Genomic DNA, 19,880 nt, shown 5'->3' with positions numbered 1-19,880 from the left:
TAAAATTCGCCTAGCTTGGAGCCAGAAATTTGGCATTTTCATTTTCATCTCTTTTTTTTTGTGTGTTTTTTGTTCACTTAATTTTAGTCACATGGGGATGATATCCTGTAGCTTTTTGTAGGTACAGACCTTATGCATCACTGAGGACAAACAGCTCAGACAATCTTTCAACTGCAAATGTCTTATTTCAGCCATGCCATGGCCATGGCTGTTAATTCTATTAGCATGGTCTGGTGTACAGCAATCACATCACCACAAAACTTCTACCATAATGAAGCATCAATGCAACAAATCTTCTCTAGAAAAAGGACCGTGTGTGATGAGCACTGCAGAACCTACCTGGTGGGGAGCACCCGCCGGGATGAAGATGGCATCCCCCCAGCACTGGGCGATGGCCCAGCCCTGCACCCCGTATTCCTTGTACAACCGATCCAGGAGGGCGTTGTCCAGATACCAGCTCTGGTCATGGATCGGGTCATGGTCTGCCGGCACATCCTCGCCTTGTTCCTTGGACAGCTGGGGGGGGGGGGGGGAAGCATTTAAGCATGCATGAATTCAAATTCTTACTTTGGATACTGTGAAGCAGTTACAAAATAATAAGAGCAATTACAGCATCATATAATCTCTTTGATTCTGTAACAGGTAATTTGCAAACACTATTAATGGTATCATCATGAGTACTCTATCATTGTCTGTCAACACTCACTTAAATAAAAGAAGAAATAGAAAAAAGAAAAACCAGGAATAGAAATTCAATTCACTGAAATGATGCTGTTCTGAGGAAGTCAGAGGAGCATAAGTTAACCAATTGCACATACACATGTACTGTCATCATGTCTGAGGATCACATCATCTGTGTACTGTCTGGTTGACATTTGTACTAAATTTGGCACATAGACTTCCTATCATCATGGCACACCCACACTTTGTGATTTTAAAGATTATTACAGCACACCTGTACTGACAAACAAACAGTTTATGCAAAAGGGTAACAATTGGTGGTAAGTAAATGAGGGGTTCTTTGTTTCCAAGCACTACTACATGGTGAAAAAAAAATTAGTGGAAAAAATTGCAAATACTGAAATAACAATTATCACCAACATCATCATCAACATCATCATCAACATCAATATCATCATCATCAATATCATCATCATTATAATCATCATCATTATAATGATCATCATCATGGGGTAGTAGACTGACCTTGATGAGAAACTGCCTGATCTTGTTGGTGTCAGCGGCCCGGAAGAGGTGCCAGATGGCACCTGGTCTCTCTCCCTTCTCCTGCACCCTCTTCTTAGTCTGTTCGTCTTGACACATGTGCTCCACGGCTTCCAGCGCTTCTGTAGTGGGAGGGACGGCATTTTTTTTTTTTTAATTCAGTGATGGTCATGGCAAGGTTGTATCAAAATGCATTTCCATAATTACAGATGAACAGATGAACTTAATGCAAAATATGGAATGTGACCATACTCCAATATGGGGTCGACTAGACACATCTATCAAATTACGGGCAGGAGTACCACAAAAGGCGTAAGTCTACCAGCATGAAGAATATGAAATTGTGATGTATTCTTAGCACTGGAGCAGGGAAAAAAATCAAAATCTCTTTCTCATTAAGTTATGATATCTCTACTCAGTTTCTTAATCTTTCTTTACCTCTTTCCTTCTGAGGGAGAACATTATCTTCAATCTTAAAATCAGAAACTTGGAAAAAAATAATTGGCAGAAGACAAGTCAGAAAAAAGTAAAATGAAATCATTTCACACAAAATGCAAATGTTACTACCTTGTGCTTTCATCAACTTTACGGTTAGATCTCACCAAATCTTTTTAATCTGTGTTCATTTCTGATCACAGAAACCTGACAAAAGTGCCTGAACTGATAAACTTGTGCTGTTAACTCACCCCTCTCATATGTGTCACATGTCTCATTGCTATCCTCACTCTTGGGCATCCCGACGTACACCATGACGTTGACCGCATCCGAGATGTCCAGATGGAGGTTGGTGGTGCCACAAGACTGGTAGCGGGCAAGGCCTGGGTGGGGTTCAGGGGGATATAGGTTGAAGTCAGTACCCCACACAAACAATTACACACACAAAGCAATGATTTAGATGCTTTAATTCTATATTTGTCACTTACTGACAAATTATATGATCCAACCTTAATGATTATTTCTGGGTACAAAGCACTTGTCTACAAAGATGTAAAGTCAATATGTGATATATACACTATTCCTTTGGGATGGTCGTTGACAGGACTGTGGTGAAACAGATGACTGTTACAAGGGATGGTAATGGGTGTTATACAGGGATGGTAATGAAATCGATCAGTAATAGCACCAAAGTGGGACATAGCGGGTAATGAATGAAGAATAACTTGGAGGTGGTACAACATGCACATATGGTGGAGGAGAGTGAAGTTTTGATGGGGGAGGGCACAAAAGGGACTTACCGTAGGCATTGTACATCTTGGGGCCGAGGTCAGGCTTGACGAAGAAGTCCGGCAGCCTGGAGGAGAGGTTGAGCTTGCCGTCCCTCCTGGTGTAGTCCGGGAGGGGCAAGTTGTTCATCAGGTCCTGGAAGTGTTGGGGTAGCAGCTCGCTGAAGTCCTCCGCAGGAGGCCAGTCCTTCAGTTTGAGGATGATGGGCAAACCTTGCTTGGTCTCCAGGCGGTCTGTGGAGGGACAGACAGGTGGGGTGAGGCATCAGTACAGGGTACATCATGCTAAAGGTCATCTACTCAGCAAGGGCAAGGACTTTAATTTGATATGCAGGAAATCAAAGAAATTTCAGTCATAGATCAATCACTAACTACTCATGTTGCTAGTTTCTTATGGGCAAGCATATTTTTCACCAAAAGATGATATCCAGATGTGTCATTGCTAGGTATTTCATGATTAACACAAAATGGTATCAGTTTTGTATGCTTTTATGACACACCAACAACGGGTCACAGCCATACATGCAAATCAGATAAGGTGATGATGCTCTCACCTCACATTTCTCTCCCATAGGTCTATACACAAAAACTATTGTAAACATCAAGGTTTGGGTTGTAAAAGTATTCATAAACTACACCAGGGGCGGATCCAGGAATTCTGTAAAGGGGGGGGGGGGGGGGGCGTAACTAATATTTCTGGTGCCACTTCTGGGTTTCATTTCATTTCATTTTTTTTCTTTTTATTTCTTTTGTTTTTAACGATAAATAAAGGGGGGGGGGCGTGCAGTAGGCTAAGGCAAGGATGTGAAGAAAAAGTGATATTTTCAGTGCTTCCACCTCCCTCAAAACCAAGCAGTTTGAGGTCCATACAACTCTCGCTAGTGGTGTCCTCTCCCTACTTACTCGAGATGTTCTCAAAGCCGTTCCAGAAGTCCCTCATGGGCGCTCCCGTGATGACGTCCCCAGACCGACAGTCCACCAGGTCATTCTCCAAGTGGCCAAAGCGGGCGTTGAAGTTGGACGGGTGCCACAGGGTCTTGTCCAGCTGCTTGTGGACATTGCTGACCAGGACGGGCTTTTGGACGGGCTTTTGTGGTGGGGGAGGGATAAAGTAATGGAGAAACATTATTCATAATATGGTCGCAATGTATTTGTATATACTTTCTAGCATTTTGATCTATACATTTTCCTCTAGTCACTACGTTAGATTGTAATTCCCCTCATAATCAACGTTGGTTCTGAGTTACTGTTCCCCAAACTTATTTTCACAAGTCCATGCATTGACTTTAAAAAACTTTTGCATTTGCTTCTCAGTCATTACTAGTAAAGGTACTAAATGTCTTGATTGAGAGTGGTTCTGTAACCAAAAGTTACATATTTTCTTTGTGTTTTGGATTCTTAACATTTCCAGTAAAAGAAAATACACAGGTGAACAAGAACAGAATGTTCTAAGATTGAAAGTGAATCACACATGAGCATTTTCTTCTCATAATCAAGCCATTCCATCCTCACCTCTCCTTTACTCCAGTGCTCCTGAAAGATCCTAAAGTTTCCTGTATGGGAAGGGTCATGGAGCCGGAGCAGGCGGCCGTCACACAGCCAGGAGTGGGGTACGTCTGGGTAGAGAACGCTGGACTCTACCAGTGTGTTTCGGTTTGGTGTATTCCTTGCCTTCTTCACCGAGTTGGGGCTGTCGCATCCCAACGTTGTCGAGAGCCGCGGTGTCTTGACCCCGCTCCGGTCCTTGCCTGGCGCTGCGATGTTCTGCTCCACCACGGTGGCGATGATGTCCTCAAAGGTGCTGGTCATGGTGCGGGACGTCCTCCTGGAGTTGCAGCCCATGCTGGGCAGGAAGGCGTTCAGCAAGCTGCCATCCATACTGCTGGGCTTGACCACTTGCCTGCCGTTTTAGTCAGAAGGTCCCGCAGCGTGGAGCACGGCTCGCCCTTGGCGTTGGTCACATCACCGTCCACCGAGCAGGCCTTGTCCGACTTGGAGGTGGCATCGCTCTTCTTGCCCTCCATGCTGCCACGCTTGTCATCCTGGGCGGTGGCGACATCCGCCAGGAAGTCCAGGGCCGAGGTGGACGTGGGCAGCGATGTCAACTTGGGCCGGTTGAGCCGTGCATTGACCAGATGACCACTGAGGGCTGTTGATGATAGGATATCTTCCTTCTTTCCATCCGGAGACATCCTGCTGCTACTCGTCTGTGTGTTGATTAGTGAGAAAGCACAATGTTCCCATTTGTGGTCTATACCCCAAAGATGTAACTTCTCCATTTCAACACAGTATACCATGCAAGTACTTGAAATTCTACTATAATCTAGTGCTTCATACATTTCCAATTTGTGTCTCACTCATACAATGACAATATCGTCCTCATCCAAAAAAACTTGCATTCATCAGAAAAACAACATTAGCTTCCCACGGGTACGACTGTCTTGATGCATATCCACTGTGATTAATCCCCGATATACAAAAACTTCACACTAAACAAAACACAGAATTGAAAGACTGATGTCAGTACCCTCTCCCCCCCAAAAAACCCCAACAACAACAAACAAACACACAATCAAGACAATGAAGTAGGAAACAGAAAAAAGATGAAGAGACACAGCACAAGGCAGAGAGAGACTCACCGGTGATGTGCCGTTGACGAGGGGGTGTTCCACGCTGTTGGGGTGCTCTCCTAGACATGGACAGGAAGACGGGATCTTCCACTTGGTACACACCTGGTGGACCAAGGCACCCACATCCCACAGAGCTGGAGGGAAACATTTGGAAAACATTGTTTATAGAGAAATACGAAAAGCATTTTGATAGAGTACTGCATCTTGACTGGCATCTGAGTGCCAGGCTGTTCACTAAAATTTCCTACTTAATTGAATGAAAAGTGCACAGTTCATATCAGAAAGATTTTGACTTTTGAACATGCACTGTTGAGCTGAGTGTGTTACAATGTGCATCCAATAAACTCTACAAAACTAATATTAGTACTATTTCCCATATTACTCTTTAAATATGTACCTGTCATGTCTTGCTGTTCCTTTGCATAATTCCTTACATAAAGCATATCCACTATGGCTGTATCACACAACCAACTCTGCATGAGTCAAGTCTATCACACTGGAGAATAAGCTTCCCAATTGGGCAATACTACAATTTTTTTTTTTCACCCAATCTACACACATCGGTCATATTTTGGCCAGAGGTTCCTCCAACTTTGACAGAGACTTGATTTTGCAACTTCAATTTCGTTGCGGTTTATAGAACACATCATAACAATGCCACACTAAAAATAATTACACCTAGACAGCCAACTAGTTGGTGAACCAGCCAGATCCTAATTAGTTGTACACCCCTACTTACCATTGCCTGGAATAATCTGAGTAAGCATGAGGCCATCTGGCTGGTGGACCTGATCCTTGATACACTTTAGCCACTTGCCACCTGCCTCCAAGTTACTCTCTCCATCTGACGAAAGTGAGATACATACACAGATAATTATAAATATATTCATTTATACACTGATGTCCAAAAGTGCAAAAACAATTACTTTTCTCCATGTGATATCAATACACTGACATAAGCCTCTAGACCAATTCCCTTGAAACAATCTTGCCCCTTCCATCCATCCTCTTAGTTCATCTTCAATCAAAATAAAAACAAAAATCTTCCAAATGCCCTTTTATTTAATTAAAATTACATCATATCGAAAATGTATACCTTCCTCCCCATGAAATGAGAAGAGACAGTAGACAATGAGGGCAGCATGTAGTTCACTATCCAGCACTCTTTCGTGTTCCACTTTGGAGCTACTGCATATGCAAATTGAGTCCGAAGAGAAACCCACATTTCTTACAAGGAATCCCTGAACAACACTTCAAACTGTAGAATTTGGTGATGGACGCATGTGAGTACCGATATACTTTCTGATATTATAATCTGGAATGGAAGAAAAAATAAAACCTGACCAAATCCCGAGACACTCACTCTTCTCCTCACTGTTCTTGGAAGAGTAGCAGTCGAGGCAGACCACAAAGCCGCACTTGGAGCACGTCCAGTGGATGTTGAAGAGCGTTGTGTCGCACGTGTCGCACATCTCCCGCACACCGGTCACCGCCCGCTTCCAGGCGATCTTGCCGGGGCTGTTACTCCACGTCTTGGCCTCCTGCTCCTGCCGCACCAGCTGGCAGAACTGGGGCCCGACCCGCGCGATGATGTAGAGGCAGGTCTCCAGGTCCAGCTTGCTGTCGGGGTCCGGCGGGTAGGGTAGCCAAGGGCACAGGTCCTCTGTGTCACAGTGCTCTGGCTCCGAGAAGCCAGCTATCGTCAAGTTGCCCTTGTTGCTGTACTTCAGCCTGTTGGCGAAAAAAATGACCAGCAATGCAGAGAAATGTGACGTTAGAAATGCAGGTCAACGATAAAATCAGTGCAGTGAACAGTCTATCATAACAGCCTGATGAAGAAGGCATTTATTGCAGATCCTCTGTCTTCTGAATGCCATCCTTTTTTTTCTTTTTTTTTTTAGAAGAAATGCTGGGGAAACTGAAAATTGGTATGGAGTGTCATTTAGAAATCAACTAGCAAATCTAATTTTCAGATCAGGGATTATTTGATTTCTCTTTACAGGACACTGGAAAGATACTCAAAAGACTGAAGAGAGCCTTAACAGCTCTGTATTGCCATCTAAATGAAAGTACCTTTTGCTATTAAAAAGAATAAGTATAGTGCTCTTTTATATTGTTTCACTTTTCACTAGACTTAGTAGATTACTGTTGGGAGAGGGCCAGATTAAGAAGTTTCATCCAAACAATTATATTTCCAATTATGTCTTACATATAGAATTTCTCAGTTCAATCCAACTTTTTTATCTTGCAGTTCTGACTACCATTATTACCCATTTCCCTCGGATCAACAGCAAACTCAATAGGCCGAAGAGCCGTTTAACACTGCATCCACCCCACTCACCGTCGGAAAGCGTAGAAGCGGCAGAAGATGTTGAGCTTGGACTGCTTGGCGGAGGGCTTGATGCGGCACTCGCGGCACTTCATGAGGTTAGGAGTGATGTCACAGCACATCCCGTCCTGCAAAAAGGCCTCTCCACTCTTCTTCAGCTTGGCCACGGTTGGCTTCACCAGGGCCTTGCTCACGTTCAGCTGGCCTGTGCACAGCAAAAACACAACACAAGAAAGACTTGTAGAAACGATGCCTTTTGCAAATGGCAGCTCAATTCATTTCATATCAAAACCACTCAGCAAACTTAGGACTGTTTGTTGGAGTTAACTGGTACCCCGTTTATACTGCCAGCGGGTTTCAGAGCCTCCTCGAGGAGGTTCGAAAGCCCACTCTGAAAAAGCAGCCTCTTGTCTGTTTATACTGCTCGCCAAAAGCAGACCCTAGCAGGCCCTAGCAGGCCCAACCTTCTCCTCTCCTCTGATTTATGGCGCGGGCTTTTGAGTGACAGTGTGCAAGTTGAAAGGCTTTCTGCAGTGGGGATTGGTCGAGATGGCTGGGTTGTTTATGTAAGCAGGTGATGACCTTCAGCAATTACCTCCGGGTCGGCCAAAAAGCGGCTTCTCGAACCCCCTTTTCGTTTATACTGCAGTCGAACCTCCTCGAGCCTGCTATAGCGGGTTCTGAAACCTCCCCCCATAGGAGGTTTCAGAACCCGACCCGACCTGACCCGATCGGATCGCCTTTTCTAAATTCTGTCTGTTTATACTGAGCTGACAGCCTGCTCGAAGCGGCTACAGGGAGTTTCAGAACCCCCCTTTTTCCTTAGTATTAACGGGGTATTAGTTGTCATGATCATGACTCAAACACGGAAATCAAAAAATAAGAAATAAACATGCAATTCTGTGATTCTATGCACATTCATAAAAAAACTAATACATGTATATTGCAAACATGTAACAACACTATATGGAAAAAATCGCAAGGTTCATGAAACTTACCATCTTTGTCTTTGTCCTTGCTCGCTCTGGTCACTATTCTCTTCTTCGGAGCTTGTGCGATCATGTTGAGCAATTCGGCAATCTGCGACACAGACAGGAAGTAAAGGGAAAGTAGCACAAGTAAGTGGGGATTTCTTTGCATGTTTGAGGCCAAACTCGTTTAAACGCACACATCTAATACCAAAACATTTCAGGTTATATGAGGTGGAAGAAAGGCCGAACCTAACTTGATTTTCATCTCACAAAATAAGTCGGTTTTTCTTACAGAATGCCTCACTCTGTTTGCCGTAGTCAATGAAACGCCACCATACACTTACTTGGAAATACAATGCCTTTGAAAGAAAAAAAAATCAACAACGCCCAAATATTATCATCATTTGGATGGGCAATGATTTATCATCTTTAAAAGCACATCAAATGCTGACAGACAAAATCTGGAGCACACTGACAGAAAGGACGATAAAGACAGACAGAGAGACAGACAGACAACCCACAGACACACTGTCACTCAGGCGTGCTTTGGGTGGAGGCATAAATACAGCGTCATTACCCTGGGTACCCATCAGTTGATGACTGTAAAATATGAAGTGTGGGTTATTTTGGACGATTCAGCATACTGTATTCTTTTTAGATGATGATAGCCTGCTTTGTGTGTGTAAAAGGTTTGTTCATCAGCTAAGTAAACAATGCACCAAAAAGAAGTGTGTGGTTGTCCTCTCTCTAGTTTCCAGTGGGCCAACTCAAAAGTTCCACTGGTGGTTAGAGGTACAATGTAAGTGAAAGCAAAATGAACACACATAATGTGATTTCTTGACTACAGACTCATGTGGACACTTTTTTTTCTCTTTATTTTGAGGACTTTTTTTTTTCTTCTGTCATATGGTTGGTAATTTCATATTCTGTTCAAGAATTTCAACCTGTATCAAAAAAAGAGTATCGCGTTAACATTCCTGCACATTCATCCTGCAGATGGCCTCGTCAAGCGCAAAATGCCTGACCGACATGGGTGTGGAGGCTTAGAAATCGGGTCATATACCTCAAGATAAATACTTCCACATTCTGGGCAGTCAGCAGCCATCACATGGGAACGCTCAAGCAAACTGCATGCAGCTCATTTCACTCCCATTCCCCCCCCCCCCCCCCCCCCGCACACTTTCCGGCCACAATCCCATTGCCATCTCTATTTCGTTCTGTCTCGTAATCACACACCATCAGGATATGTGTCATACTTCTTCCCTGCTAGCCAAGTGTGTAATTACTGCTCCCCTGATCTTCAAACCATCACCCCCCCCTTATCCTCTCCATGTCTCCATCCTACCCTTTGCAAAAATTGTATCCCTTGGGTAAGTAATAGCCCAAGGTAGTAAGAATTTCAAGCAGGACAGGATGACAGACGAAGAGAATTTACACGAACTTTCCCCGACAAGAAAACTAGCAAGGAGTGTGGAAGGAAGATACATAGAAAGACACATGGATAGAGAGAGACGGGATCAAATTTTTTTGGGAACTTGTTCACCCCCATCTCACATAGCGGCACATGCCCTCATGTTGAAGGGCATATGGTTGCAACCACATCTGTATGTGTTTGAAAAAAATGATTCTCCTCTTGATTTGAAATGGTGCGTGGGGGGGGGGGGATTGGATTCACAAGCATTCTCAGCTTCCCCACTTTCTCTATTGCAGTTATATATAGAGTGAAGTAATCTCACAAAGTTTGTGGAAACACAGTTACGCCCCCCCCCCCCCCCAAAAAAAAGCAGCCCAACAACAAAACATAAGGATTATATAGGGCCGAAAGTGGTGGGCAATTTTGAATAAGGAGGTCAGTAACTCCCCAAATAGGACGTTTTGTGTGTGTGTGTGTGTGTGTGTGTGTGTGTGTGTGTGTGTGTGTGTGTGGTGTGGGGGGGGGATGTATAAGGAAGTCTCTAGTCTAGCCACGGCCGAGATGGCCGAGATATCATCACACACTGATTATGATAGTCCCCTGGCACTACCACAAAACACTGCCCGAGGTCAAAACCCTGAATAGTTTTACACGACACATTTCCTGCTCTAAGCCGATGACGATTATCTAGTTTCAACAATGACCTGGTGTCTACAATAGTGGGGTAGTCTTAGAAACCATTGACAGGTAATGACAAAGCAGCTCTCATTTCTTGGAGAATATATGGACGTACCATCCGCTAAAAATGATCCTGCATAAACTCTCTTCCCGACATTACAAAAGTTTCCTCCATTTTTGTTGTTGATGTTTTATCTGCCCTGACAAATTTTTAAGTCAGGCATTTGCCAGTCTTCCCTAAAATGCATGGGTTGAATATCTCAGTTCAGATGCTGAAATAGAAGTGCACACAAAACTCAATGATAGTGAAATACACGATGTTTCTGATGATCTTGGTTAGCTATTTCAGTAAATGAACAAAACATTGCTATTGAACAGAATTCAATTGTTACACCCAGTATAACCCATTGCACAAAATGGAATAATGTATACAATGTACATGGTATGTTTTGCTACGTTTTCCTTTTACAAATTCGGCAAGTCCACATGACATTCATGGAAATATTGCCTCCTGTGACACAAGTGCACTCGATAATATCACCACAGGGGGGAATAAAACTTTCCTCCTGAAAAGGGAAAATAGATAGTTTTCATTCTGTAACAGTGGTTCTCAATCACTCGTATTATTGTCCTAATAATTCCAATTCACAAAATATGTGGTGTATAATAGTACTTGGAAATTTCACTCATACTACAGTTTGGCAACAAAAACCTGCACAAGATCTTTAAAGGTCAGAAAGATACATGTCACAAATTCAGCTAATTTTCTGGGGACTGACTTTAGCCCAACTGAGAAAGAAATTGAAAGGAAAAAACAAAATAAAAACATAAATAATAATAAGAAATAAAAGAGTCTCTACTTCTGACACCATCATGAATTGTAAGATGTGACACACTATCTTTCACAGTGTAAATTCAGATGACATTATCATTACTGCCAGTATTTCTGGCAATTCATTCATGGCAACATAAGATCTGTTAGCCTTTTCAAAAGCAGTATGAATTCCACAATAACCGTGACGGGGTAAGATGCATTGCAGAAGAAGCTCAATAACAACAATTTATTTGGCCAGCTTTTAGACATAAGTTCAAGAGTTCAAGTCAGGTATGCCCTTTTGAACCTCTCAAGAAAATTCAAAGGCCTGCAGGCTCCTGAATGGATTATTGTTGACAAAGCTTATTCTCCATAACCCTTATTACAAATTACTGGGATTTGACGGTCTGGCAGTGAGTAAGTAAATGTCATGGAAAAAAAAAACAACAACAATCCACTGATAATAAATACACTCCCAATTTGGCCTCACATTCATGTTCTGAAGAGAGTATAGGATTATTGTCTCATTCACATTCAATATCATTGGCTCATGAACCCATAAATTCATCTGAAATGTGCCCTTTGGGTACTGGAACTGCCGTCTGCTCTAGGTGGAACTGCCATTAAGTTTATGAGCTAGATGTGACTTATTTCCCTTTTTCCCCTTCTTCTTTATTTGCATTTTTGTTTCAGGCCTCTTCTTGTGACAGAGATGAACATATCTGATTTACATGATACATTACAACAATGACCAACACTTTTTTTTTTTTTTAGAGGGGTGGGGGTGGGGTTTACCTCTCGGGTTTGAGAGAGGGACATGAATTATTTCTCATTATTTCTAATTTGTGTGTTTGCTGTAGGTCAGCAGGTCATCAGTAACAAATAGTGATACATGCAAATCTAATAAAAAGAGCATATTGAAACAATGACCTTGACATTTGTTTTCTCTTGAGCTGATATCAGCTTTACAAAGAGCATACTCCCAACATGACCTCATCCATGCCTTCCAAAGCAAGCTCACTGCCTTTGAAGCATGAATTCTATCTTGGAAAGTAACATACAAGTGACTCAACAATTTCACAATCCCATTATGGGAGACACAACGTAGCATTATCATATGCTAGATACATGACTATTGCTTGAAGACCAACATAAGAATACAGATCCTTTTATAGACACAAGATGGCATTTGGACATTACATTTTTGTTTTTGTTTTTATAAACACAAAATAAGTCTTTCATGTACCACTATCAAACTTAACATTATTAAGCAAATTCTGCTCACATCACATTTTAATTTGTTTTTCATGAGTACATGATCAAGAGTAGATGGCACTATGCATGATTAGTCATTCACAACCGACTCCAGCCAGATTCTCCTGAGACATCTTTCTCGTTTTCAACATGGGGTACAGAGGTATTGATACGACTCAAATGAATTTCAAATTTTGGCACTTCTACTCGTGAACATGAGGGGACTTCATTCTTTTCAGCACTTCTTGTCTACATGCTGAAATTGTATGTTTTGTCTTCCTACCCTTCTCAAAGCGAGACAGAGAGACTTCACAGTGTGCATTCGAGATGAATTGAAAATCACCCCACATTCCTCCCTGCCTGGCTAGCAGTTTTTACAACCAAGCATTCCATCAGTACCTTCCCTTACATTGATAACTTCTTCAAGTACGGAAGTGAATCTGCTACTCTTTAAATGATGCACCAACCTATCCCAGCTCCATACATTCTTGAAATACGTCCAAACTTCCAGATACAACCTACTTCTAAAATCCTGAGTCCAAAAGACGTGCACTTGACTGTACATTTGTTCAAGACACAGATGTGCATCAAGTTCAAAATTGAAACAAGCTTAAATCAGGGTCAACTCTCTACGACCCAGGGCCAAATTGTGACGGAAAATTCTTGACACCACATTGAAGGACTCTTACTAGGCTGGTATCTACAGTAACATATCGTCGCTGGGGCGATAAGACCTCGTATCTACAAAATGTCAAATGTTCAGGAGAGCCAAAAAACATGGCGGCCAAAGCACTGTGGCGAATGGGATAGCCTTTCCTTTGACATGCCGTGGTGGCTTCATTTTTGGAGTAAGACAGTTGGGATTTGGACAGGACATCACTTGACCCATTATTTGACCATTAATCCAAAAAACTCATTTTCACCAAAATTGCAGATACAAGTCTTATCACCCCAGCGACGATAGGCATTTCCATTAAAATTAAAAAGAGAGAAAAAAAACAGTACAGGAAATTTACAAATATACACCAGTTGTTGAAGTCATCAAATTATTGGGGGATGGGAAAGTGTTGGTTGCTAATTCTTTGAATTCACTCTTTAATCCACACCTTCACTTGGAATAGGTTTGAAATATCTGGTAGAAACTCACCTGTTGAGTACTTTTGCTCTCCCCTTCCCCTCTGACATTTGACAGTAGTCGACAGGTTTCTAGTCCCAAGAGGTATTCCGATTTGGGCTTTTCGCCCTCGCTGGGCTTCTCTTCACTTTTGTCCCCTGCCTTCTCCTTACAATGCCTCTTGGAGTCAGCGGGTGAGCCGTAACGTTTGCGGTCCTTTTTCTTCGAACTCCGCGAGGACTCTTTACCGTTTTTCCGCGACCGCGACTTGTGGCTGGATGTTGTCGAGGCCTCGGAGCACGTGGATGATTTGTCGTGGTCAAAGTCGTAGACGTGGTCCGGAATGTTTTTTGGAATGTCATCGATTGTGACTGATTTGTCAGCGTCAGTGTTCTGCGCCACCTGGGCAAAAGTGCCGCTCGGGAGGTGGCCATTGGGCAGAGAATTGGAGAGTTTGGTCAGCTGGCCTGCCTCCTGCCGCTCCATCAGCTGTCCCGCCGCACCCCCAGATGAGTGGCCGCCAAATGGGGGCGCCTTGCTCTCTGAATGTCTGGCAAGCCATGCTTTCTTCAGGTACACGGGCCCCACTGCTCTATGGGGTGATGCGGATTTCAGACTGCGCCCATCGGACGAATCACTGGCAGTACTGCGCGGGGACACACAGCGGTTGCTGTCGCTGTCGGATAGCGTGCCGTTTGTCGTCCTGTGTGCCTCTGCAGTCATCAGTGCTGCTGGAGCAGAGGAGTCAAGGCTCAGACGCTTGTACTGATCAACTTTCTCAATCTTCAGCTCAATGTTCTCACCCACCTTGCCCACTGTGGCACTCCCAGTAGAGTGTGCATTGGGTTCTAGGACGAGAGCATGGTATTGTTCAATGTATGACATGCCTGTGGACTCTTTCTTGTCAGAGTTTCCACCCTCAACATGCAGGTCCTCCTTGGTCTTTGGTCTCTTCTTGTGCACCATGGCTATCATGTTACTAGGCTTCCGCTTAGCAGCTACAGAGTCTACCTCCATGAGTTCACTTGCGCGGGACCCATCCTGGGGCCTGAGTGCTGACATGAGCAGGGAACTGGAGCTGGTGGTGGCTGTGGATGTGGGGGCATTGGAGTACAAATGGTGGGGGTACATTCCCGGGGTGCTGGTTGTAGTACTGCTTGCTGAGTGGGGGCCGATTTGAAGAACAGCCGCAGATAGTTGTTGTGGGGTCGCCACTTTTAGTGGTGACTGAGGGGGCACGTGGGATGACCTCGCTAAGTGACTGGTCGTTGTTTGTGCGGAGCTGTGAAGGGGTGGGGGCGTCCCTATCGTGTGTTTAATGACAGGCACGGGGTGGGAGGCATCACTGTTCGTTCTCATGTCTGACAATGCTATATGCTTCCCAGCTGGACTGATATGAATGTCATGGGCTGAGCTTGCGGCAGTGAAGACTCCCATCTGAGGATGGTGCATCATTTCGGGTCTTCGCTCGCTTCTGCTGGCGTGAATCACGCTGGCGTGTGGCGACACTTCCGACTTGTCGGGCTCGCGTTTAATAAGGGGTGGTGGTGTAGGGATGGCCCGCCTGGCCCCCTGTTTGGCTGCATTATTCGCAGCTATCTTGTATTCCTCACTGTGCTTGTTGTACACTTCCCCTTTCTCCACACCGTGGCTGGAAATGGTGTGCAGGAATGGCTGGTAGCCTACTAAATTCTCAGGCTTCACCTTGTACGAGGCGGAGGCTACCTGTCTGCTTTGCTCTGTCCTCACAGGTATGCCCGGTCTGGGCTCCTCCGACTTCAGCGAAGTCGTGTTGTAGTAAGTCGTATGCGTGTCCGACCGAATTGATGGTTGGTAAGCTTTGAACCCTCGACTTTCAGGAGTCCTCGAACCAATCTCGGTGCGTTCAAGTTTGATTTTGGGGTCATGCTTTCGCTCCAATTGGTGGTGGTACTTTGCCTGAAGTTCCTCCTGGTAGCGAAGGAGTCCCGAGTGTCCCAAGGCATGTCTGTATGCTGGATCATCATGGGGATGTTTGCCTTCAGATACCTGGTGATTGTACAAGCCTTCACTCTCAGCTCCAGGAAACTGAAAACAAAACATTGAAAGGGAAAATTAGTCAGTTCATTCAAAAGCTCAATCTACCTCAAATATTGAGAAAAAGCCCCAATGTAATTTATATTACTGAGCAATTAACACAAAGATGTAATGAAGAGAACCTACATAACTCTATATGTCAATGTCTCATCAGGACAGCTGCCCATGTCATTTGACTGTGTCTCTAGTTAATGAAGATCCTCATGTAGTATGATTACAGACAGACCAAAAATTATTTACCAGAAATGTGAATGAAGAGGCCAACTTTGGCTTGTATGACATTCAAAGCTGCCAACCTCTGCTGTGCAAAAATATCCTACTGATGCACTATAAGGTACATATTCAGAAGGCACAATAAGGTACATATTCTGAAGGCACAATACACCTTGTGGCTAGAATAAAATAATAATAATAATTGAGAAATTGCATGTGTGGGTAAGCTTACTTAGATGTCAGAAAAAAAAACAACAACATTTTACAAAAACAGAAAGATGGCATGTCATTATACATTTGAAATATTTCCCCTGGAGTCATGAACAGAATTTGCCTTATGAGAAACAGTGAAATAATCTGGCATCTCCCTTTAAAACTTTTGTGTTCACAGAAACTTAGTTTCTCCTTTGGGTACCTTCTCTGTCTATTGCCAGGTCCATCAATTAGCACATTTTCATGCATACAAAGTCTGACAAACGTGCACAATTAAACGCAAGTATGCAATCTTATTTCATACTTTATCAGTTCTCATCCAAGAAAAATAGAACAACCCACCAATTTCGTTGTGATGGGCGAATACAGTGATGCTTAACCTAGATAAAGTTGACACATCAGATTAAGAGAGAAGTGCGGCATGACATGGTGATCTAGAGATAAATTCCTTCAGTACTACATAGGTAGACGAAGCTTAAGATACAAGGGAGAGAGCACTGTGAGATTATACTCTCAAGACACAAAATTGGAATTGTAAGACCATGGCACATGTTGACTTCTTTGTATGCACAAAGCACCTGGCTCTCTTCCCAGTCCCGTTTTCAGCAGGAAGTGCTAATTATAGGCCGGGGAAAGTTGTTCGGACATGACACCGGGTTATGTTTCGGCATGTGACTAAGCCTCCTTGACATTTCTGTGCCTTCTTGGCTGGGTGTCACGGGGCGCTCTCTCCTTGCTACAGCTGATAGTATCGGCTCCCCTCCCCCCCCCCCCCCCCACCCTCCCCCTCCTTCTGAACATGTGGCAGTTATCAAATTCCTGCTTTCTCCCTCAAGTCCCAAGGCTAGATAAGGCTTCCTCAAGGGAACAGCCCATGGAATTTGCAATCGTTTCCCCCTGGTGAGGTGAACAGATTGGTCGGCAGTTGGCACTCATTACGGGCTCACGCGTTAGGTAAATTCTTCTGTCGCCACTTGTGCATTCTCATACTGCACACATCGCACTGACAAGTTTCGCACATTGTTTCGCACAAATGCCACACCGAAACAAAATGTCCTCGCAGATGGGAGGACTGTACAGAGAGCTAAAAGGAAGCCCACTGAAAGGCATGAGGCTACCAGTGATTTCCTTAACTCTAATGGCAAACAATACTGCTCAATCCAGTAAGAGAACATAATGACAGAATTAGGCATTAACGGCATTCAACAATCTCCACAGTGGCTACATCAAGTCCCCTATTCTGACTTGGTGTCTTCCTTTTTAGTTTTTATCAATGCAAACAGAAAGTTTGATCTCTTCGTTCTTGACAGAAAGTTGCTCGCAACAGATCAATGCTAGTGCTGACTGAGCACAAGAATGGAAAGAAGGGTCACAACATTTCAGTCAAAACTGTAGCCTGCCCTCCAGCCTGCTCTGTCAGAGCGTAGATATTTTTGTGAAAGCAGTTGGGTCTTACCCTCAAGCGGGGATCCGTCTCCTGCTGCTGCTTGCGCTCCTTCTCTCGCTGGATTCTCTGCCACTCCAACTCCTTCTCCTCCCTCTCTCGCCTCAGTCTCTCCTCATGATCCTGCCTCTCTTTGTGCTGTGAAGGAAAGGAGCAGGTCAACGAAAATTAGTTTTCATGCTTCCTATCTTGCTACATTTAGCATTCACATGATCAATGGAAACTGCACATTTTCAGAAGTTCTACAGATGTACAAAGAAAAAAATATAGCAAATTGTGCTCTATAATTTTCTGTGTACATCAAAAAACAAATAAACAAAAATACCAAGATGCACATTACAGAGGCTCACTGAACTACTACTCTAAGAAAGTGCTGTAGTAAAAAGTACCTAGATTTCATAGCAATTACAACAGAAACCTTTGTTTAAAACCAAAAGACTGACATACAAACCAAAAGACTGACATACAAACATTTGTTCTAATGTACATCTGACCATCAGCTCTCTGCATATTGCATAGAGAAAAGGGAATTTGTACTTGAAAGGATATGTTGTGCCACTGTCTTTTTAGAATATTGAATGAATGGACCTCAAGAACTTTTTTTTTTTCCAATTTCTCCCTCTCTCTCCTCATCACACAAACCCTCCCCATCTCCCACTGCAACCTCGAATTCACTCGCAGTCTCATCAGCACAATATTTATGTACAATGTCAATGGGGGATAGTAGGGGGTTGAAGAAGTGCTGGAAAGCTGTGCACCTGTCTCTCTAAAATGTCCTTTGGCGCTTGTCCCTTGTTCTTGGGCAGGGCTGTGCCTTCTGTGATGCTGCCTCCAGTGGTAGGGGTGGTGAAGCTGAAGGGAACTTGAAGCTTGCGCAACGACTCCTGAAAGTGCTGCTGTACAGCCGCCTGCGGTGCAAATTGGAAGGTTGAGAACCCATTTTAATTCTTACTCTCTGCAGCTTGTCATAATGTCACACATACAATTTCCAGATCAATGTTTTGTCACCTAATGAGGATTAGGACTTAGTGAATGTTACTCTCGCATTTGAATTGAGCCACATGTCTTCAAGATGAGTTCTTGGTAAGACAGGAGATCATGTATAACGTGGGAGATTCTAACATCACATGGAACGATTGTGTTGTCAAATGACAATGCAGACAAGGCAACATGCTTAATTTGCTCATGAGCCTAAGAAGACACACTTCCCACTGCTTGGGCAGCAGCCAAGGATGAACAACATGCCACCTTCAATATATTCGAGTATACATCTCTCTGAGAGATGAATTCCGGTATGTCCCCAAATTAGACCCCAAGAATTTGATTCCTCAGCTCTGCTTCACACGAAAATGGAAGAAGTTGGGGAGAAATGAAATTTTCATGAGGCCGACAGTGAGGAAACTAAAATGCGCCAGCTCTTGCCAGACAATTTTGCAATTATAACGCTCCAGATCTGTCATTCATAACTAACCCCATCAGGATCCTGCTTATAACTACTTCAGATTGGAGGCATCTTAATTACCCTGCCAGGAGATATTTGAATCAATGTACAATAACAATAATTACAACTTTGCCAAATGATTGCTTCGCCGCTGAAGGGGTCTGCTGCTTATGGCAATTATGTGGCATCACTAATAATCAAATTTCAAATGAACAAATGAAATCAATATATAAGTAGCCTATGGAGTGTATGTTGCAGGTAAAAACCAGAACCTAAACTCTCCAGTTGGTTTCAATGGTGAAATATTCTGACAGTGCATAAACCATGTAAAGGAATTTCCAGATGGAAGCATCAATGGTTCGCCTCATTCATCACCTTTCACTGCTAATGTCACAAAGAGAGTTTAGAGGCACAACAGTTTTTACCTGTGCATCAAGTTCCTGGTACTGCCGTCTGGCAGCGTGGTGCGCAGCCGCTGCAGCTTCCCTTGCTGAGGACTCTTGGGCGGCGGCGAGCATGGATTGGCTGACAGCCACCATCTGGGCGTGGACGTGATGGGGCGTGTGCGCCTCCCGGGGGTGCATGGCTGGCGATGAGTTGGGCTTCTTGTCCCCACTGGAGGACTCCAGTCGGGCCTTGAGGTCCTGTTGGCTGGAAGGTGGAGGGTGATGGGTCAGGGCAGACTGACCCTTCTCCGCTGCCACAGCTGCTGCAGCAACCTGGGATTTCTGCTGCTGTTCCCGCTGAAAGAGGCAAAGAGCGTGCAAAGATACAAAAAGGAATAAAATACAAAGAAAGAACAGAAATCCTCTTATATCTTGTTCCAAAAATAGGAAATTTGG

General features: G+C 43.8%; 1 protein-coding gene across 1 annotated transcript in view; it reads right to left on the bottom strand.

Annotated features, from left to right (window-relative positions):
- LOC140241725 (probable JmjC domain-containing histone demethylation protein 2C) overlaps window positions 1-19,880 on the bottom strand; it is a 155,809-nt gene that overhangs the window by 867 nt on the left and 135,062 nt on the right. Inside the window, 16 exon segments of the mRNA XM_072321472.1 lie at window positions 340-516; window positions 1,207-1,346; window positions 1,911-2,042; window positions 2,460-2,681; window positions 3,351-3,522; window positions 3,960-4,342; window positions 4,345-4,654; window positions 5,087-5,211; window positions 5,817-5,921; window positions 6,441-6,808; window positions 7,419-7,611; window positions 8,405-8,486; window positions 13,685-15,718; window positions 17,610-17,735; window positions 18,356-18,505; window positions 19,464-19,781. Of these exon segments, the coding sequence (XP_072177573.1) occupies window positions 340-516; window positions 1,207-1,346; window positions 1,911-2,042; window positions 2,460-2,681; window positions 3,351-3,522; window positions 3,960-4,342; window positions 4,345-4,654; window positions 5,087-5,211; window positions 5,817-5,921; window positions 6,441-6,808; window positions 7,419-7,611; window positions 8,405-8,486; window positions 13,685-15,718; window positions 17,610-17,735; window positions 18,356-18,505; window positions 19,464-19,781 (5,037 nt within the window).

Source organism: Diadema setosum, chromosome 18 (assembly GCF_964275005.1).
Source record: "Diadema setosum chromosome 18, eeDiaSeto1, whole genome shotgun sequence".
NCBI lineage: Eukaryota > Metazoa > Echinodermata > Echinoidea > Diadematoida > Diadematidae > Diadema > Diadema setosum.
This window is presented reverse-complemented; position numbering and strand designations above follow the sequence as displayed.